A 17,102-nucleotide genomic window follows, 5' to 3' on the forward strand; every position below is an offset into this window, starting at 1 on the left:
GATAAACATTTTAGAAATTTCTTTTTTGTGACCTTATCAATAACCAATTCATTTGTGTTTTGTTCTGTTTTATTTTTAAAATTTAATAAGAATTTGATTGCTTCGAGTGTCTTGAATTTGAAATTGTTGAAACTACGGCAACCTCGCATGACGCAAGCTCGACACGGCGGCGCGACAAAGGAGCAGTTACCAGTGATGCGCCGCTCTCTTGGCCGACGGCCGACGCGACGTTTGGGCTGTCGATGGAATTGTTGAAATACATAGAAAAATAGCGAAAAACAAAATACGTATTTAAAATTGTTGAGTGAAACATGTATTTTCTTAGATTGAAAGTAGTTCGGAAAGTGGCGGTAAGAGACAATAATTCTCAACATTTATTCATTCAGAAAGGTATTCAAAGTAATGTGTGCTTTTCAAGGTGTTTTGTAAATCAGTGGTTCAAATTGTGATGAGGCCTATATGAAATTAATGTGTTAAAAACGGGGACTGTTATTTTAGTAGTTATTATAATAGCATGTACAAGTAAAGCAGCACAGTGAAGTGTATTTTAGTTAAGTGTATATCGAAAAAGAGAACTGTCACAGTTACATCGATCTGTCATAAGTATCTTTTTTAATGTTGGGTAAGTTTTTTAATTTAACTTTTTAACAATATTTTTTAACACATTATTAAACATTTAACTTTTAATTTATTTTACGTAATAATATCACAATCTTAAAAATGTAATGCATCTCTGCAAACTCCTCAGGTGTTGTGATTTTATGACTTACTTTTAACATATACTTTCTTGTCCCTATGGCAACACAGTGCGTCGAATTAACTGAAATCCGGGCTTGATCCGGGTAATTGGATGTAGTTGGCGATATCTGCCGGGGGTTCTCAAAATGTTGCGATTATTTTTTTGAATTTTCAAAGTTAAATAACTCGGTTATTTTCAATTTATTTTAAAAATGGTAAAGAGAAAATATGTTTATTTTGACCAGATCTACCACCCCTTAAAATATCTGCACTCAATTCTGGGACACCCTGTATAAGCAAACCTTATATCCGTGGCGGCTCGTCAGGGTAGGCATTGTTTCGTTTTGATTTTTAAATGGCACCCTCGGTATTTTTTTACTTTATTCGACAGAAAATGACACTCTGAAAAGAATGACATATCAGATGTCAACTTTTGACATTTTCGCATATTGTTTATTTGAAATTGTAACATGCGGTTCATAACGACAATTTGACTCGAAATCGAAATACCCAGTGTGTGGTATGAAATTATTCTTAAAAAATTGCTTTTTCCAAATATGATGAGCCACCCTGGCCCGTTTTAAAAAATTGAGATATGATTAAAAATACGATTTCAGCATTTTCCAGCAACTGACCAGGACAAGACACTAAAAACATTAGATGATCAAGTCTATTTTTCCAATGACTCCTTGATTAAGAGTTAGTGTTTTTAACATAGCCATGGCGGCTCTAGATTGAATTTTAAAATACCTTTTTTAATTAAGCGAGAATGTCAAAAGTTGACATATGATATGTCATTCTATTCGAAGTGTGTCATTCTCTATTGAATAAAGTAAAAAAATACCGAGGGTGCCATTTAACAATCAAAAGTTGTAGTTATTTCCGGTAAAACAGGAAGTGGCCAAAAACAATTGAATACGTCAATCAATCCTAATTTATGTCATATACTAACATACCAAATCTCGTTTTTTTATCTGAAAAAATAAAAGGTTATAGGGGGTGAGCCACTTTTGAGACGCACCCGGTATACCCATTAAATATTGAATTAGTTGGTAAATTATTTGAACCAATAATTAATTTCCCTTAAGTAACTCTTTAAATTGTATCTGTTAATCAGGAAATTCAGAAAAAAATAGTTCTATATATTTCTATTTTTTTACTTTAATAATTCTAAGCCGAAGAATAAAATGACAAACCGCAGTTTTACAATATTAGTTATTCAGTTACACTTTAACTATTTGTTTTTATTAAACTAAAATATTTATCTTAATAACCTTACAAATAAAAATATACGACATTGAAACCTTTTTGTCGAAATTATTTTTTCCTTCCGCCTCTTTCCTTCACCTGAAGTTGAATGACAGCCGCTGGAGTGATGTTGTAATAAGCCAGCGTGTTTGAATCTTTGAAGAACATGCCCTACAATACAATAAACAGGGTTTTACGCGTGTTATTTTTTAATTGACATAAAATTAGATCTAAATTTAAAAATATCTCCACTTACATCAAAGAACAACTTCTGCTTAGCCGGCGGCATACTTATCTCCTCCTGGATCTTAGCCTTCAAATTAGCCACAGACTCTCCCAAGGGTAGAGTAAAATTCAACACTTGACCACTTAGTTTCCATTCGGATTTTTCCGGCATCATCGGGATAGTAACTTTCACCATTACTGGACTCTGGAGATAAGTTAAGTTTAATAAAAAACTAAATATTTAATAGTATTCTCTTTAGTCTTACTGGGTTTCTGGCCAAGAACACCTCTTCGGGTACCAGGGAGTCCTCGTTTCGCATTTTTTTGTTGCTAGGTTCATCATCCAGTTGCACCTCGCTAGGATGCTTCATGGGCATGGTTACTGGAGGACCCATTGGAGGTGGAGGTAGAGGTGTTACAAAACCGGCCATTGGAGGATGTGTTGGAACTGAGAAGTATAATTATTTTTTTATATAACAAAAATCTAACAAAAAAGTATTACTGTCTTTTAATTGTAAAAATAACTGTTCTAAATTGGAATATTACAAATAAACCACGATCTATAAAGACTGGAAACTGAACAGTACCTACAGGCCAATCTGAATAGTCCAGCAGCAACATTCTCTTGAATTAAAGATATCTATAAAGAGACAACATAAAAACTCTTCGATTCTCTCTCTAGAGATATCTTTTATTGATCTTTTATTTGCTGTCTCACAAACTCTTCTATTATCTCTCTAGAGTTCTCTTGAAAGAGAATAATAGAGATCTCTAAAGAGATAGGTAATAAAAGAGTTTACCAGGCAACTAATAATAGATTAATAAAAGATATATCTTATATTTTTTAGAGAGAGAATAGAAAAGATCTCTAGAGAGATAATAGAAGAGACCTCAAAAAATATAATATAAGAGTTAGCCTAACGGCAAATATTAATCAATAATAGATCATGGAAGCGATCTCTATAAAGAGAATAGAAAAAATCTCTAGAATCTCTTCTATTGATTTATTATTGTCGAACTCTTCTATCATCTTTCTAGAAGAAGAATAGAGGACCAGAGGGAGAATAGAGAAAGAATAGAATTCTCTCTCTAAATATACTTCCAATTCTCTCTCTAGGGATCTTTTCTGTGCTCTCTCTAGAGATCTCCCTCTCTCTTCTCTCCACAAAAATCTCTTCTATTCTATCTAATAAAAGAGATATCTAAAGAAGAATAGGAGAGACCTCTAGACCCCTCTAGATGTCTCTCTTATATTGATTTCTCAAACTCTTCTATTATTTCTCTAGAAATCTCTAGAACTCTAGAAGGAGAATAGAAGAGGACCAGAGGGGGAATAGAGAAAGAATAGAAGCAATATCTAGATAGCTAGTAGAAGAGATCTCTAGAGAGAGAATAAAATCAATCTCTAGGGAGATAATAGAAGAGTTCGCCAGACATCAAATAATAGATCAATAACAATCACTAGAAGAGATCTCTAAAGATACGAAGAGATCTCTAAAGATCTAGAGATACTCTCTATTCTCTCTCTAAAGACACTCTGTCTGGCAAACTCTTCAAATATCTCTCTAGAGAGCTCTTCTATTCTCTCTACAGAGATCTCTTCTATTCACTCTCAAAATATTTTTGCTATTCTCTCTCTAGAGATATTTCCTAATAGGGAATATGTTTGAGATCTCTACTATTCTCTCCCTAAATAATATACTTCCAATTCTCTCTTTAGGGAACTTTTCTATGCTCTCTGGAGAGATCTCATCTATTCTCTCTAGAGAAATCTCTTCTATTCTCTCTAATAAAAGAGATATCTAGAAAGAGAATAGGAGATACCTCTAGACCTCTTTAGATATCTCTTTTATATTGATTTATCATTTGCTATCTGTCAAACTCTTCTATTATCTCTCGAGAAATCTCTAGAGAGAAAGGACCAGAGGGAGAATAGAGAAGAGATCTCTAGAAAGCTAATGGAAGAGATCTCTAGAGAAAGAATAGAAGCAATCTCTAGAGAGCTAATAGAAGGGATCTCTAAAGAGAGAATAGAACCAATCTCTAGGATGATAATAGAAGAGTTCGTCAGACATCAGATAATAGATCAATAACAGATCAATAGAAGAGATATCTAAAGAGATATTGATATCCTTTATATTCTCTCTCTAAAGACACTCTGTCTGGCAAACTTTTCCTATTATCTCTCTAAAGAACACTTCCATTCTCTCTACTTCTATTTACTCTCAAAATATTTTATCTATTCTCTCTAGAGATATTCTCTATTCCCTTGCTAGAGATCTCTACTATTCTCTCTCTAAATATACTTCCAATTCTCTCTCTAGGGATCTTTTCTATGCTTTCTTTAGAGAACTCTTCTATTCTCTCCCCAAAAATCTCTTCTATTTTCTCTAATAAAAGAGATATATAGAGAAAATAAGAGAAATCTCTAGACTTCTCTAGAGATCTCTTCTATTGATCTATTATTTGCTGTCTGGCGAACTCTTCTATTATCTCTCTAGAGTTCTCTGGAGAGAGAATAGTAGAGATCTCTAGAAAGAAAATAGGAGAGATCTCTAGGGAGTTATTAGAAGAGTTCGCCAGACAAAAAATAATAGATCAATAGAAGAGATCTCTAGACAGCAAATATCAATGACTGGATGCTGCTTCATTTTTAATTCCTAGAATATCTGTAATATCTTTCCATGTATTTTATTTGATACTCACCCATTAAAGACGGACGCATCGGAGGCATAGGCGGAGCAGCCATCATCATAATCGGCGGTTGTGGAGCCAGAATAGGCTGCGGAGGTACGGTTACAATGGTTGCTTTCGGAGCTTGCAGCTGAGGCGGAGGCGGTGGCTTGATCATCTGACCGGTACCTTTCATCTTACTTCCCCCGGTAACGTTCTTCGGTCCGATTTTTTCCTTCTCCTCGTCCGGCAAGAGACCTTTTACCTTATGGATCTGATGAATTTGCTCTTCCAGAGTAATGTTGGCTCTGGCCGCTCTAGTAGCCGCCTCCACGCTGGAGGTGTGGCCGTCCCAGGTGACCTTCTCGTCTTTGCGGATGTCCTCTTCGCCGATCTTCTTTCCTATGGCGGTTTCCTCGTCGCCCACGCCGAAAATATCGGTACGACGTTCGGCCAACAGTTTCAAGCTGGCCTCGATGGCGGTACCTTGGGCGTACACCGTGTCTTGGTTCATCTAAAATACAAACAATAATTACAGTATACCCTGTTTTGAATCAGAAAATTTTTTTTGGGCAGACGATGACAGAAAAAAGGCAGGTGACGTTCATAACAATCAATTTATTTCACTAAAAAATGTTTCTAATATTTTTTAAGTTAACTATGGAGTCTATATACTAAGGACTGGCAAAGGTTAGTTTTGGGTCGAGATTTCCGCATGTAAGAAGAGTACAATGCGTTTATAATGTACTGAACAAAGAGAGAACAGTAAAAACGTTGCCAAACGTATGAAACAAACCGAGAATCTGTGCACATTGCTAAGAGACGTGGAAGGGGATACAGCAGATTCATCGCGGTCGACCCAGCTTCAGTTTTTTTTCAGCTTTGCGATTTAATTATGTCTCGTGATACTTTATTTAATAACAAGTCGTTTTAATTTTTCCTATAGCTTGTAAATTCTTAAGTGCAACTTAGAAACATTTTTGGTAAAAATAAGTGGAATTGAGTTGGTGTTTGACAGTGGTCGCGCTATTAGAACTCTGAATTCAAAAATCGAAATCCATTATAAATAATTGATTGTAGTTTTTTCAAAAACTTTCTTAATATTTCTGCTATATTTTCTTCGCAGACAGTATGCGAAAATCTTTACAAATAAAAAAGTTTCACGATATAATTCCATTTCAGATGCTCAGAAAAATATCTAATGATTTTATCTAGTTATCTTTGCAAAAAAAAAGTATTTTAAAAAATAATCGGTTTGCAATCGTGATTTTACGTTACTTGACAGAGACCGCGTACCGAAGAAATGTGGCAACGCCGCAACAGCACACCGCCGCATTTCTCTCACTCCGACTTAGTAAGATCCCTATGAGATTTACTTCCACACATGTAAATATCGACCCAAAGGTAAGAATTGCCAGCACGGTATGTCTCAAATAATGTAAAATAACAAGCGTTCTGAAAAATGATAAATATTTGTTATATTGCTTTTGTTTTGTGTTTTTTAAAGTTAAGTGGAGGAAAAATCCAGGGAAAAGTAAATGTAGACCCAGAGAGTAGTATTAGCTAATAAATAATAAAGTTTGTATAACATCCAGTATATGGTACTAAAACTGGAGTAGTTGTAAAATAAAGACATCACACGATAGGTAAATATTAATAGCGTTTAGTACTGTAGAAAGATAAAGTAAAAAAGGTACTGCTTTAAACAAATTAAGATTAAAGTTAATTAACCAACATTTAAATTATAAAATTCAGTAAGTGTTTGTAAATTATTAAAATTATTATTAATTTTGTTTTATTTATTCCTACGCAATATTCATTTTTTTTTGTAAGTTATATTGATAATAATAAATGCAAGAAGTTTCTTGAAGTTTGAAAGTAAGAAATAGTTATTTTTTATAGATTTTCTTGTTTAACACACATGTTTGTTTATCTTGTATTAACACACACCCTAAAATATTTCTTTTATTAAAATAACTGATAGATATTTTCAGTTTAAATAGTTTTTGTTCGTAATATTTTGAATTAATCATTCTAAAATTTTAAATATATTAATTTCCCGCTTTGCAATTCAATTTTATCAACTTATTTTTTTGTAAAATAAAATAAACTACTTTGAAATTAAAATGAGAGACAGACCTACCACCGGCAAGGATTTTGTCGTCTAACAGACTATAGCAAGCTTTATTCAGAAGAATATACAGGGTGGTCCGAACTGTTTTCCGGAAACTTTGGGAGCATATTCTGCTGATAAAAACAAGTAAAAAAGTTCATATAAATGTAGGTTCTAAAATAGTTAGTTTTGGAAGTACAGGGTGTTGAAAATTCATTTTTATTTCGATTTTTTTTCAAATAATTTCTGAAGTAACGTCAATATTTGGATGAAAATTGGTGTCTGGGAGTTTTTTGACATGATAAATTTTATTTTCATGTCATTATCACACCTACTTGTAGAGGGCGCCACCTACATATGTTTTAACTGGTTTGAAGAGTAATAACTTTTCATCCGTACCTGTATAAAACTACTGAGTAAAAAAATGTTTATTTAAGACGATTTTTACGTAAAAAACGTCTCTTGGTAAAAATCTCTTCGAGTAATGGTTCTCGAGATATTTGGAATCGAAATTATCAATACCTGTCATCATTGACATAAATTAAATATGTTGACTAATTAGTTATTAGACTGACATCAAAATTTTTTAATGTTTTTGTGTCAAAAGTTCAACAGAAACTGTTTTATCATCATTTTTTCGAAGAAAAATTTATTATTAATTTAAAAAAATAAAAATTTCTCAAATTTATCATTTCAGTCAAATAACTATCTACTCAACATGTTTATTTTTTGTCAATAATGATATGTATTGACTGTTCCCATTCTAAATATCTTGAGAACGGTTGCTCATAGCGATTTTTACCAAGAGACATTTTTTACGTAGAAAATCACGGAAATGTATATTTTTTCACTCAGTAGTTTTATACAGGTACGGACGAAAAGTTATTACTCTTCAAAACAGTTAAAATCATGTAGGTGGTGCCCCCTACAAAGAGGAGTCATATGGACATCAAAATCAAATTTCTCATGTCAAAAAACTCCCAGACACCAATTTTCATGCAAATATTGACGTTACTTCAGAAATTATTTAGAAAAAATCGAAATAAAAATGTAACTTCTACACCCTGTATCTCTGAAACTAAGCATTTTAGGACATACATTTATACAAACTTTTTTACTTATTTTTATCTGTAGAATATGCTGCCGAAGTTTCCGGAATATAGTTCGGACAACGCTGTATTTATGTATAATTTAGGGTATACTTGTATTCATTTAAAACTTCCCAATATGGCGGACTTCAGTATGGGAGGCTTAAAAAACGAAAATCTCTAGACTGGAATCGACTGTAGTTCAAATCGTTCAAATTGATAATCTGTGGTAAATCCAATTGAACTCTGACACTTGGCTGACATTGACAGACATTGACGTTTACGGTTCCTTTTTCTAAATATTTTCATTATTTTTGAGATTTTATTCACAATTTCTACTTGATTTTTGTTCTTTGTGCAGCCTGCAGTACTAATTATATAGTTATAAGTTATAAATAATCTTTTCACCGATCAAGAACTGAGGAATAGGCTGGAAGATATTCAAAATGTGTAAAACGCTTAAAAACGTATTAGAAAATGTTGACTCGTCCACAAATTCGTGAAAATAAATTAGTCCAGATGTTTGTAAAAAGGTCTCTAATTATTTTGAGAAGTTTCCTCGTATCAGTAATTTTCAGGTTTGTAATATGTATATGATAATAAATAGATTAAAACTTATATTTCAGGAAACAGCGCGGCATTACAGATTGTTGTAAATCAATTTTAAAATATAAAGAAGGTTTAAAACAGGTTTAAAAGTTGAGTTAGTAGAGAAGACTTAAATAAGGTAATGTTGGTAATGGGACCAAAGATCAAATAACACTTGAAATATATAATATGTACAATAATTGTAAGTAGTTTTTATGAATCTGTTTGATATCTATTGCATTGTTTTTATATATTTTGAAATATATATTTTTTTTACTTTACAGGATGCACAAAGAATAATAAAAATACAGTTACTCACTAAAAGCACTTAAGGTTTGTAATAGATGTAGTTAGAATATCAAACACCAAACCAAATCAAAAAATTATGTTTTATTTTACTGGTATTCCTCGCATTTGAAAGGAAAGTAATTTCATAAATAAGCAGGACATTGTATAGTACACCCTATATTAATAATTCTTTTTATCCTATACTTGTTAGTTCACACATTACTTACTAGGTATAAAATTTAGTACTGATTCCAAACCTATAGTTGTGGTTGTGACATATTCTGATGTGTTTCTGGCAATTTAAAATAAGTTAATATTTAAACAAACATTTCTGGCTTTCTTGACAGGAGTGTCATAACATATTTAATAAAGGTATGTGGATAATGTTCTGATTATTACAGTTTGCATGGCTGTTTTTGTATGTTGTTATTTTTAATAAAGTATATTTAATGAGTTTTTGAGTATGTCTTTTTCCCTCAGAGGATTGTGTTCTAAACTTTATATATAAATTTTCATAAATTATATCTACAAAATTTATTACCTTATAACTTTTTGCTAAAGACTTTGTAGTTGAAACAGTTTAACAGTATATAAAAGAACTATTTAAATAAGATGTTTGAAAATATATAGCTGTTATTGCACACATCAATTCAATTTGTGATTAACTGTACTGAAATAAAAACAAATTAAGAGAAATGAGGTAATCTATAAACTATAACATGAAACGAATCATCCTATTTCCAAGTCTTCTATTAATTTCAATTTATTAAACAGCTATAATTATTCAATAATCTTGATAATTTAGGGAACTCTCAGATATCGTCAAAACATGAAAACAAAAAATTCACTTCCTATAGTTCTTACGTCCCTTTAACTGAAATATAAGAAACAGAGTTAATATTCTCACTGAGAAAGTTTATAAAATACCTTTAAGTAAAATCTCTTCGAATCTGCTGTAAAATACCTTTTATTCTTATTAAATAATTTCAATAATCTATGTTTTATTTATGACAACCACCTAATAACCTAACTTTAACGTCAACTTGACAATCCTGAAAAATGTTATTGTTAACCAAAGACTAAATCAATTTCTTACATTTATACAAACTTTTTTACTTATTTTTATCTGTAGAATATGCTGCCGAAGTTTCCGGAATATAGTTCGGACAACGCTGTATTTATGTATAATTTAGGGTAGTATCTATTCAGTTATCTTACCTTATCAGTAACGTGTTTATCTCTTTGCTCCACCCATCTGGGATCCAGCAGACCAATACGCATGTGCTCCTGCACCTTGCTAGCTGGAATTTTCTCCCCAGTGATTGGTGATACTAGATAATCGTCACCAACAGTCGGCCGAGTGACTTTAGGAGCTTGCTTAGGATCGTATTTCTTAACCAAAACTTTATCGGGAACTGGCGGTAGTGGAGGCTGAATTGACGGTTGATCTGAACGTTTATCCTGATCTTCATCATCTGAACTCTCCTCGTCCATATCTTGCACTTGATTATTATCCCTCGCATCTTTTCTGTTCGTATTGGTACGATCTTCCATATAGCTTAAACTTTGATCCTGAAATGAGAGACATATTTTATCAGGGTTAAAAAATAACATGTTATTTGTATTTTTAAACTAAAATTCAAAGTGACACACAAGCTAGGGCGAGACGAGAAGTGGTTAGGGATTAATTTCGGGAGACGATAATGCAATTTTATCGTCGTGTGTAAAACAATATTTTTTTCCGTAGCGAGTTACGTTTTAAAAATTATTCAGAAATTATTATTTCAAGGAATTTATTGCGAGCAGAAAAAATATAAATAAATAAATAAATGCCTTTATTGTCAAAATTTTTTTCAATTTGTAGACAAAGGTAAACTAACAAACAACGTAAAAAAACAAGGTACACAAACACACAAACAAAAGATAATACAAAACATTATACAAATAATATTGTCAGTCTTATTGTTAAAATAAACATTTATAAACGTTTATAATGTCAAAGAACAAAAAAATAAAAATAATATTCAAAAATATTTTGCTAGTTTATAGTAAAATATCAATGACCTCTAAATAAATTCATTTCGATGTCATTAGTAAATATAGCAATAGCAAACATTAGACACCAGTGTTTACAAGATCAAATTTGATTTTCAAAATTTAATTAATTTACGGCGTAGAAAGCCTTGTCTAGTAAATAAGAGTTCAATGCTTTGCGAAATGAAAAAAATGATGTTATGGATTTGATTTCAAATGGCAGGTGATTGTGCATTTTTTTCGAGTTGTATAATATTGAACTTTTAACTAACTCTGAGCGTGGGGTAGGTAGATAAAGATCTTGCTCCGCGTTCCTGAGTGGATAAGTGTGAGATGGCCTTTCTTGAGAAGCTGATACATGTTTACGTATTAGGCAAACGGATTCAAATATAAATAAGGAAGGAAGAGTCAATATTTTTAATTCTCTAAAAAAGCCCCGGCAATGAGTTCTGCTGTTTAGTCCCAGTGAATATCGAACAGCTCTCTTCTGGAGCTTGAAAATGCGGTCAAATTGAGCCGCACAACACGTACCCCAGAATGGAAGGGCATACCTGAGGTGCGACTCAAAAAGTGCATAATAAACAGTTCTAGCCACTGACAAGTTAAGCTCCTTAGAAACAGACCTTAATGCAAAACAGGCAGAGCTCAATTTTTTCGACAAAGCTTCGATATGTATGTCCCATTTCAGAGAATTGTCCACAACAAGCCCTAAGAATTTTACGGATTTTACGACGTCAATGGTGGTGTTGTCAAGTACAAAAGGCTGCAACGAGTTTTTATACGACAAAGCCTTAGTTTTAGAAATGTTGAGACTCAGGAGGTTCGAATCGCACCAAGATTTAATGGTGATTAAGTCATTTGATATAATCCTATGAAGTGCCGTGATGTCCTTGTTGCTCCAAGTGAAGCTAGTGTCGTCCGCAAAAAGACATATTTTGCCACTGATGTTTATGTTAGCAATGTCGTTAATAAAAAGAAGAAACAAAATAGGGCCTAGTACTGAGCCTTGTGGTACTCCACATTATATTGTGCTGGGTTGGCGTTGGTTTCTATGTAATTTGACAAATAAATAAAGCTGTCTCTTTAGTTGTCAGTTTTGAGTCAATATTTTTAATTCTCTTTCGTGCCGATTGTTGATTGAATTGAGCCAAAAAATGGCTCAAAACGAAATAAGTAAATTACCAACAGATATACAGGCTTATCCAAACTACTTCCATTTAAATCCCGAATAACTTAATCAAAAATGGAAGCAGTTAAAAACGTGCGAGAAGAAATAAAGTTTCCTAAAATAACCTATCCTCGCTGTTAAAGTATCATTAAATCTACCCTTGCGGTTAAAGTCCTACATATTTTATCTACTATTTTTGATAGATATAGTCTATAAAACGAATAACTTTGAATTTTGACAGTTATTTTTACCAACTTGGCAAAGATAAAAAACCTCTATCAAAAAAAAAGTTACTGAAATTCTTTAAATTGAGTGCCTGAATGAATCAGATAGGTAACTCTTTTTACTTTCCTGAAATAGAAAAGGAAAATAATAAAACAAGTGACAGTTCTTCCCAATGACTAAAGAATCCAAGGACAATAACACCCGAGAGTAAATTGTGACGATGCCATCAAACAGTGCCGTGGCACATATTTTTCTTAACCTAGCTGTTTGAAGCAATATTTATATTTTTTGATAATTGTTTTGACTACGCCTATGGTGTATCATCCTAATTAATTACGAAAAAAACGTATTAAAATGTTAACAAAAGGTACAAAACTAGTATCGACGTATAGTACATACCAAGTACATATAGATATTAATTGAAATTGAAGAATAATTATCGAATTCAATAAGAAAACTAAGGAAACGCTAAAAAGTTGGAGTGGACTGTTTATTTACCTATGAAACGTAACTCCTGGCTCTTTCTTATCGCTGCTGCTTTTACACTTGAAAACTGAACAACTAATCACCATTATAATAAAGTTTATACAAAGTTTACTACACACAAACTATTAAAAATAGCTAAAATTGTCGCTGGTGACCAAATGATGACTCATTGTTTGCCACCAAAACAAAAAAAAAGGTCATAAATTCTGCTGCAGCCCGTATAGGGGCGTTACATGTCCTTATATTCTTTAGCCATTGGTTCTTCCTCTTCTTGCAAAAAATCAACACGAAATGTCATAATTGTCAAAAGTAAAATATCATCAGCTTTTGACATTTCTAAATATCAGGCCCATGCCGTCTCTAATAGAACAGCCTCGGAGCGAGATTTATGACGTCACGCTAGTTAGAAAAAATAGTGTCGAATATAATCCAAAAAATTACATATAAAATAATCACACCACATAATGTTTACTGCAATTAATAAACTAATATAAACTTGTCAAAAGATGACCACATATTTTTTTAAATTATTATTCTTAACACTAACTGCACTATCTACATTGACTATGGAGTACGATTTCAGCCATAGTCGATGTAGATATTTTTAGCGTTAAGAATAATAATTTTAAAAAATATGTGGTCATCTTTTGACAAGTTTATATTAGTTTATTAATTGCAGTAAACATTATGTGGTGTGTGGTGTGAATATTTTATATGTAATTTTTTGGATTATATTCGACACTATTTTTTCATATGACACAACACTGATGAAGGCTATAATGTTAGCCGAAACGTTATTTTTTTAAACCAAAAAAAAATAATGAAAAACCAAATGAAAACTTAATCAGCATTTTTCCCGAACCTAAACCCCAAGAAAATCAAAAATCTTAGAATAATTTTACATATAAAATGACAGCGATCTTTATTTCATAGCCATCGCTGACGCCTTTTTTCTATGATATTGTATTATTTGCAAATATAATTTTTCGAACATTGATACTTGCAAAATATACATATAAATTTTGTGAATGCAAATAATAATACATCACTATTAGTAGATATTGAATGTTTTTTGTTAAAATAAATCGATTTTCGAATCACACAATTTTAAATATATTTTACATTTTACCCATTATCTTATGTACCTATTCATTATTTGTATATTGTAAAACATTTACTGCATTTGTATGGTTCATAGTTTATTTGCCAATGTATTTATTACTATAAATAGGTATATATATTGTATTTATTAACTGTATATTATGTATATTTCATGTAAACTATATCATTTTTAAAATACAAACCAAAAATACGAGGAATAATTATGTTTCCCATGTATTCTACAACATTTTTATTAATCCGTAGTATCTAAATAGCGTGACGTCATAAATCTCGCTCCGTGGCTGTTCTATTGAGACAGCATTGCGTCAGCATGGGCGCAAGTTTCTAACCTAATAAAATTAACACCAGAAAAGCCCGCGGGAACTGTCAAATTCAAACTTATTCGTTTCTTACTTATATAGGTACTTATATAAGGCAATTTTAATAGTTGATATGGAAAAAATAATAAATAACATAAAATAAGCTCAGTAAAGTGTGTTCAAAATGTTCAAATGTGTCAAATGAATCTTCAAACAGAACTGTCAAGGATCCCCACCCTAGAGTCCTCTTTCTGTCGACCATGCATGAATAATTGTATAACATTATACTCCTTTCTTAATCTTTTTTTAACTTTTTTAAACACTTTTTAACAGGTTGTATTGTTTTAAACACTACTCTATTTAAAATAGCATTTTAAATATGTTTTAAACAAATGTTTAAAACATAAAAACCCTGTTTTTTACCTAATAAAAAATTATAAATATGTATTTTCTTGTTACTTACCTCCTGACCACCATCTTCTTCGTCGCTTTCCAGTTGCATCTCAATATCGTCCCCATCTTCAAGCCGTTCTTGAATTAGAATTCTTGCCCCCACCTCTTCCGGTGTTGTGGGAGGTGGAAAATTTCCAATTTCAAACGGCTGATAATCGACAGTTTCAACAACTACAAAATCATGCCAATCGATTTGAGCGTACGCGATTCTTTCTCTTTCCAATATCTCTTCTTCTTTGGCTTTCTGGGCTTCCTGGTACTTTTGCCATTCCGCCCGGTACTTCACCTGTTCCAGAACGGTTTTGGTACTTCTGACTTCCTCTTTCAGTTTTTGTTGCATCGTTTTTGGTGGGATTAGAACCTATTCATAATTATTAAACATGGTGTAAATGAATGAAAAGTCAGTAAATTCAGGATGATTCTTATTCTAAAATTAAGAGGGATTCAATAAGAATAAAATCAATAAACAACAGAAGCATGTTATTTATTCAATGTTTTTCAGTGTTCAAATTATTTGGAAAAAATAGAAATAACAATGAAACATCAATACCCTGTATCTCCGGAACTAAACATTTTAGGACATTCATTTATACAAACTTTTTAACTTATTTTTATCAGCAAAATATGATGCCAAAGTTTCTGGAATACAGTTCGGACCACTCTGTATAGAACACAGTGTACCCTCAAATATCAAAGAATAAAATATAGGTATTTTCATACATATTAACATAATAAAAAAATAATCAAACAGTACCTAGTTTAAAAAAATATGATCTCAAAACTTCAATGTTCATGTTATAGTTATTCAGATATTTTCATAACATTGCTTAAAAAACTTACCTTGGTGTATTGTTCCAGTAACTTGGTAAAATACTGAAACAGTGAATGTTGAGGTCTCAAAAAATCAAACTGAAAGTTTCTCTGTTCACGATTCATGAGTTGTGTTAGAAAAGCTCGTCCATTTCTTGCCACAAACTGAGCAGTCAATTTTACTATATCCAAATCCAATGCTGATATAGATGGTGGATCAGCTATAAATTCAAACTCAGAAGGTGGATCTTTAGGAACAAAAGGCTGTTCCACTTGTTTAAGTATTTCATGCTGTTTCTGTTGGGCACTGGCCGAAACAGTGAGCTTGGACACACCATGTGATATGGTCGGTTCTTGACCTATAAAACCAATTATTCTTTTGTAATATTTAAACGAAAATTTATCAAAAGTTTATTACCTTTCCCCTCCTTAAATTCGTTAACTTTATGCTGATAATAGGCATGATAGGGATCTCCGGTATTTAAAAAATTAAACTTTGGATTTCCCAATTCGTTCTGCCGGATTCTGGCTTCAAATTCTGGACCATTTCTAGCTACAAAACTAGCAGTTTTGTCGACTATGTCTTTTTAAAAGTATAAGGACAAAATATAATTAATAAGGCATGTTTGAAAATACGTTATACTACCTTCACGTACACCAACAGCTTAATTAAAGCAATTTTTACCAACGTATGTTTTCACAATAGTTACTAAGAGGGTTTTTTGTGTAAAAGGATACTTCTAACTTCCGGGGGCGGATAAATAATGCCCACCACTGGATTTGTGGGGGCAGACTCTTCCGTAGCAGCATTTGCTACTTCTAAAGGAGGCATCTTCAATATTCAACTAACAATGTAATAAAAATAAGGCTTTTGATTAGATTAATTGTTTTTGTGGCGCTATACCTGACAAGCTTCTATTTATTAATATAAATCTATAATTATTACAAAATTACAAAATCGGCACGAAATCATGTCCATAACAAGTACACAAAAGAGTCTGTCAATGTCAAATATATTTGACAGATGACAGACCTAAAATACGAAAAACAAAAAAGAAGAGAAAAATCTATGTGAAATCTATGGTTATCCAGGTTTAAATCCTGAAAAATTAAAAAAGAAGAAGAACATTACTTTAAATCTGTGGTAACGGCTCTTTTAAGACCCGAGAAACAAAAAAGAAGAACGTTGCAGGTGGCGCCATCGTGGAAAAAATGAGAAAATTTTGAACTAAAGTAATTCCAACGTTGCCAACTAATCTAAGTCAATATTTTTTAAGTTGAAAATGGATTGAACCGTTACAAAGTTATGATAAATCTAATAAACACATAATACAAAGGTTGTTTCAGTAGAAAAAATAATATATTTTCTTTTGGACACAGCGTTATTAAATTATTAGTGCAGCAAAAAATTACCATTCTGTTTTGTACAATCTGACAACGTTGACGTACGACATTTTTCGTTTTTAACAGCAAGTCGTTATGACGCTCTTACAATTTTTCTGATTTTTTAATAGAAAAAGTGATTTTTCTGTGCTCTATTTGAG

General features: G+C 32.0%; 1 protein-coding gene across 2 annotated transcripts; it reads right to left on the bottom strand.

Moving 5' to 3' along the window:
- Positions 1–1,881: 1,881 nt before the first annotated feature.
- LOC115888801 (splicing factor 3A subunit 1) lies at positions 1,882–16,563 on the bottom strand. Of its 2 annotated transcripts, XM_030908641.1 has the most exons (10): positions 16,463–16,563; positions 16,297–16,403; positions 15,977–16,141; positions 15,589–15,917; positions 14,759–15,109; positions 10,180–10,533; positions 4,918–5,398; positions 2,478–2,659; positions 2,243–2,416; positions 1,882–2,157 (listed from the first exon to the last, which is right to left on the bottom strand). In XM_030908641.1, the coding sequence occupies exons 2-10, from the start codon at positions 16,388–16,390 to the stop codon at positions 2,056–2,058; spliced, it is 2,232 nt and encodes a 743-aa protein (XP_030764501.1). In that variant the 5' UTR covers positions 16,391–16,403; positions 16,463–16,563; the 3' UTR covers positions 1,882–2,055. The 2 variants fall into 2 exon arrangements, with proteins under 2 accessions (XP_030764501.1, XP_030764503.1); XM_030908643.1 differs by having other exon boundaries at positions 16,297–16,557.
- Between the last annotated feature and the right edge of the window lie 539 nt (positions 16,564–17,102).

The sequence above is a fragment of the Sitophilus oryzae genome, unplaced genomic scaffold (assembly GCF_002938485.1).
Source record: "Sitophilus oryzae breed Bouriz unplaced genomic scaffold, Soryzae_2.0 scaffold_808_pilon_pilon, whole genome shotgun sequence".
NCBI classification, from domain to species: domain Eukaryota; kingdom Metazoa; phylum Arthropoda; class Insecta; order Coleoptera; family Curculionidae; genus Sitophilus; species Sitophilus oryzae.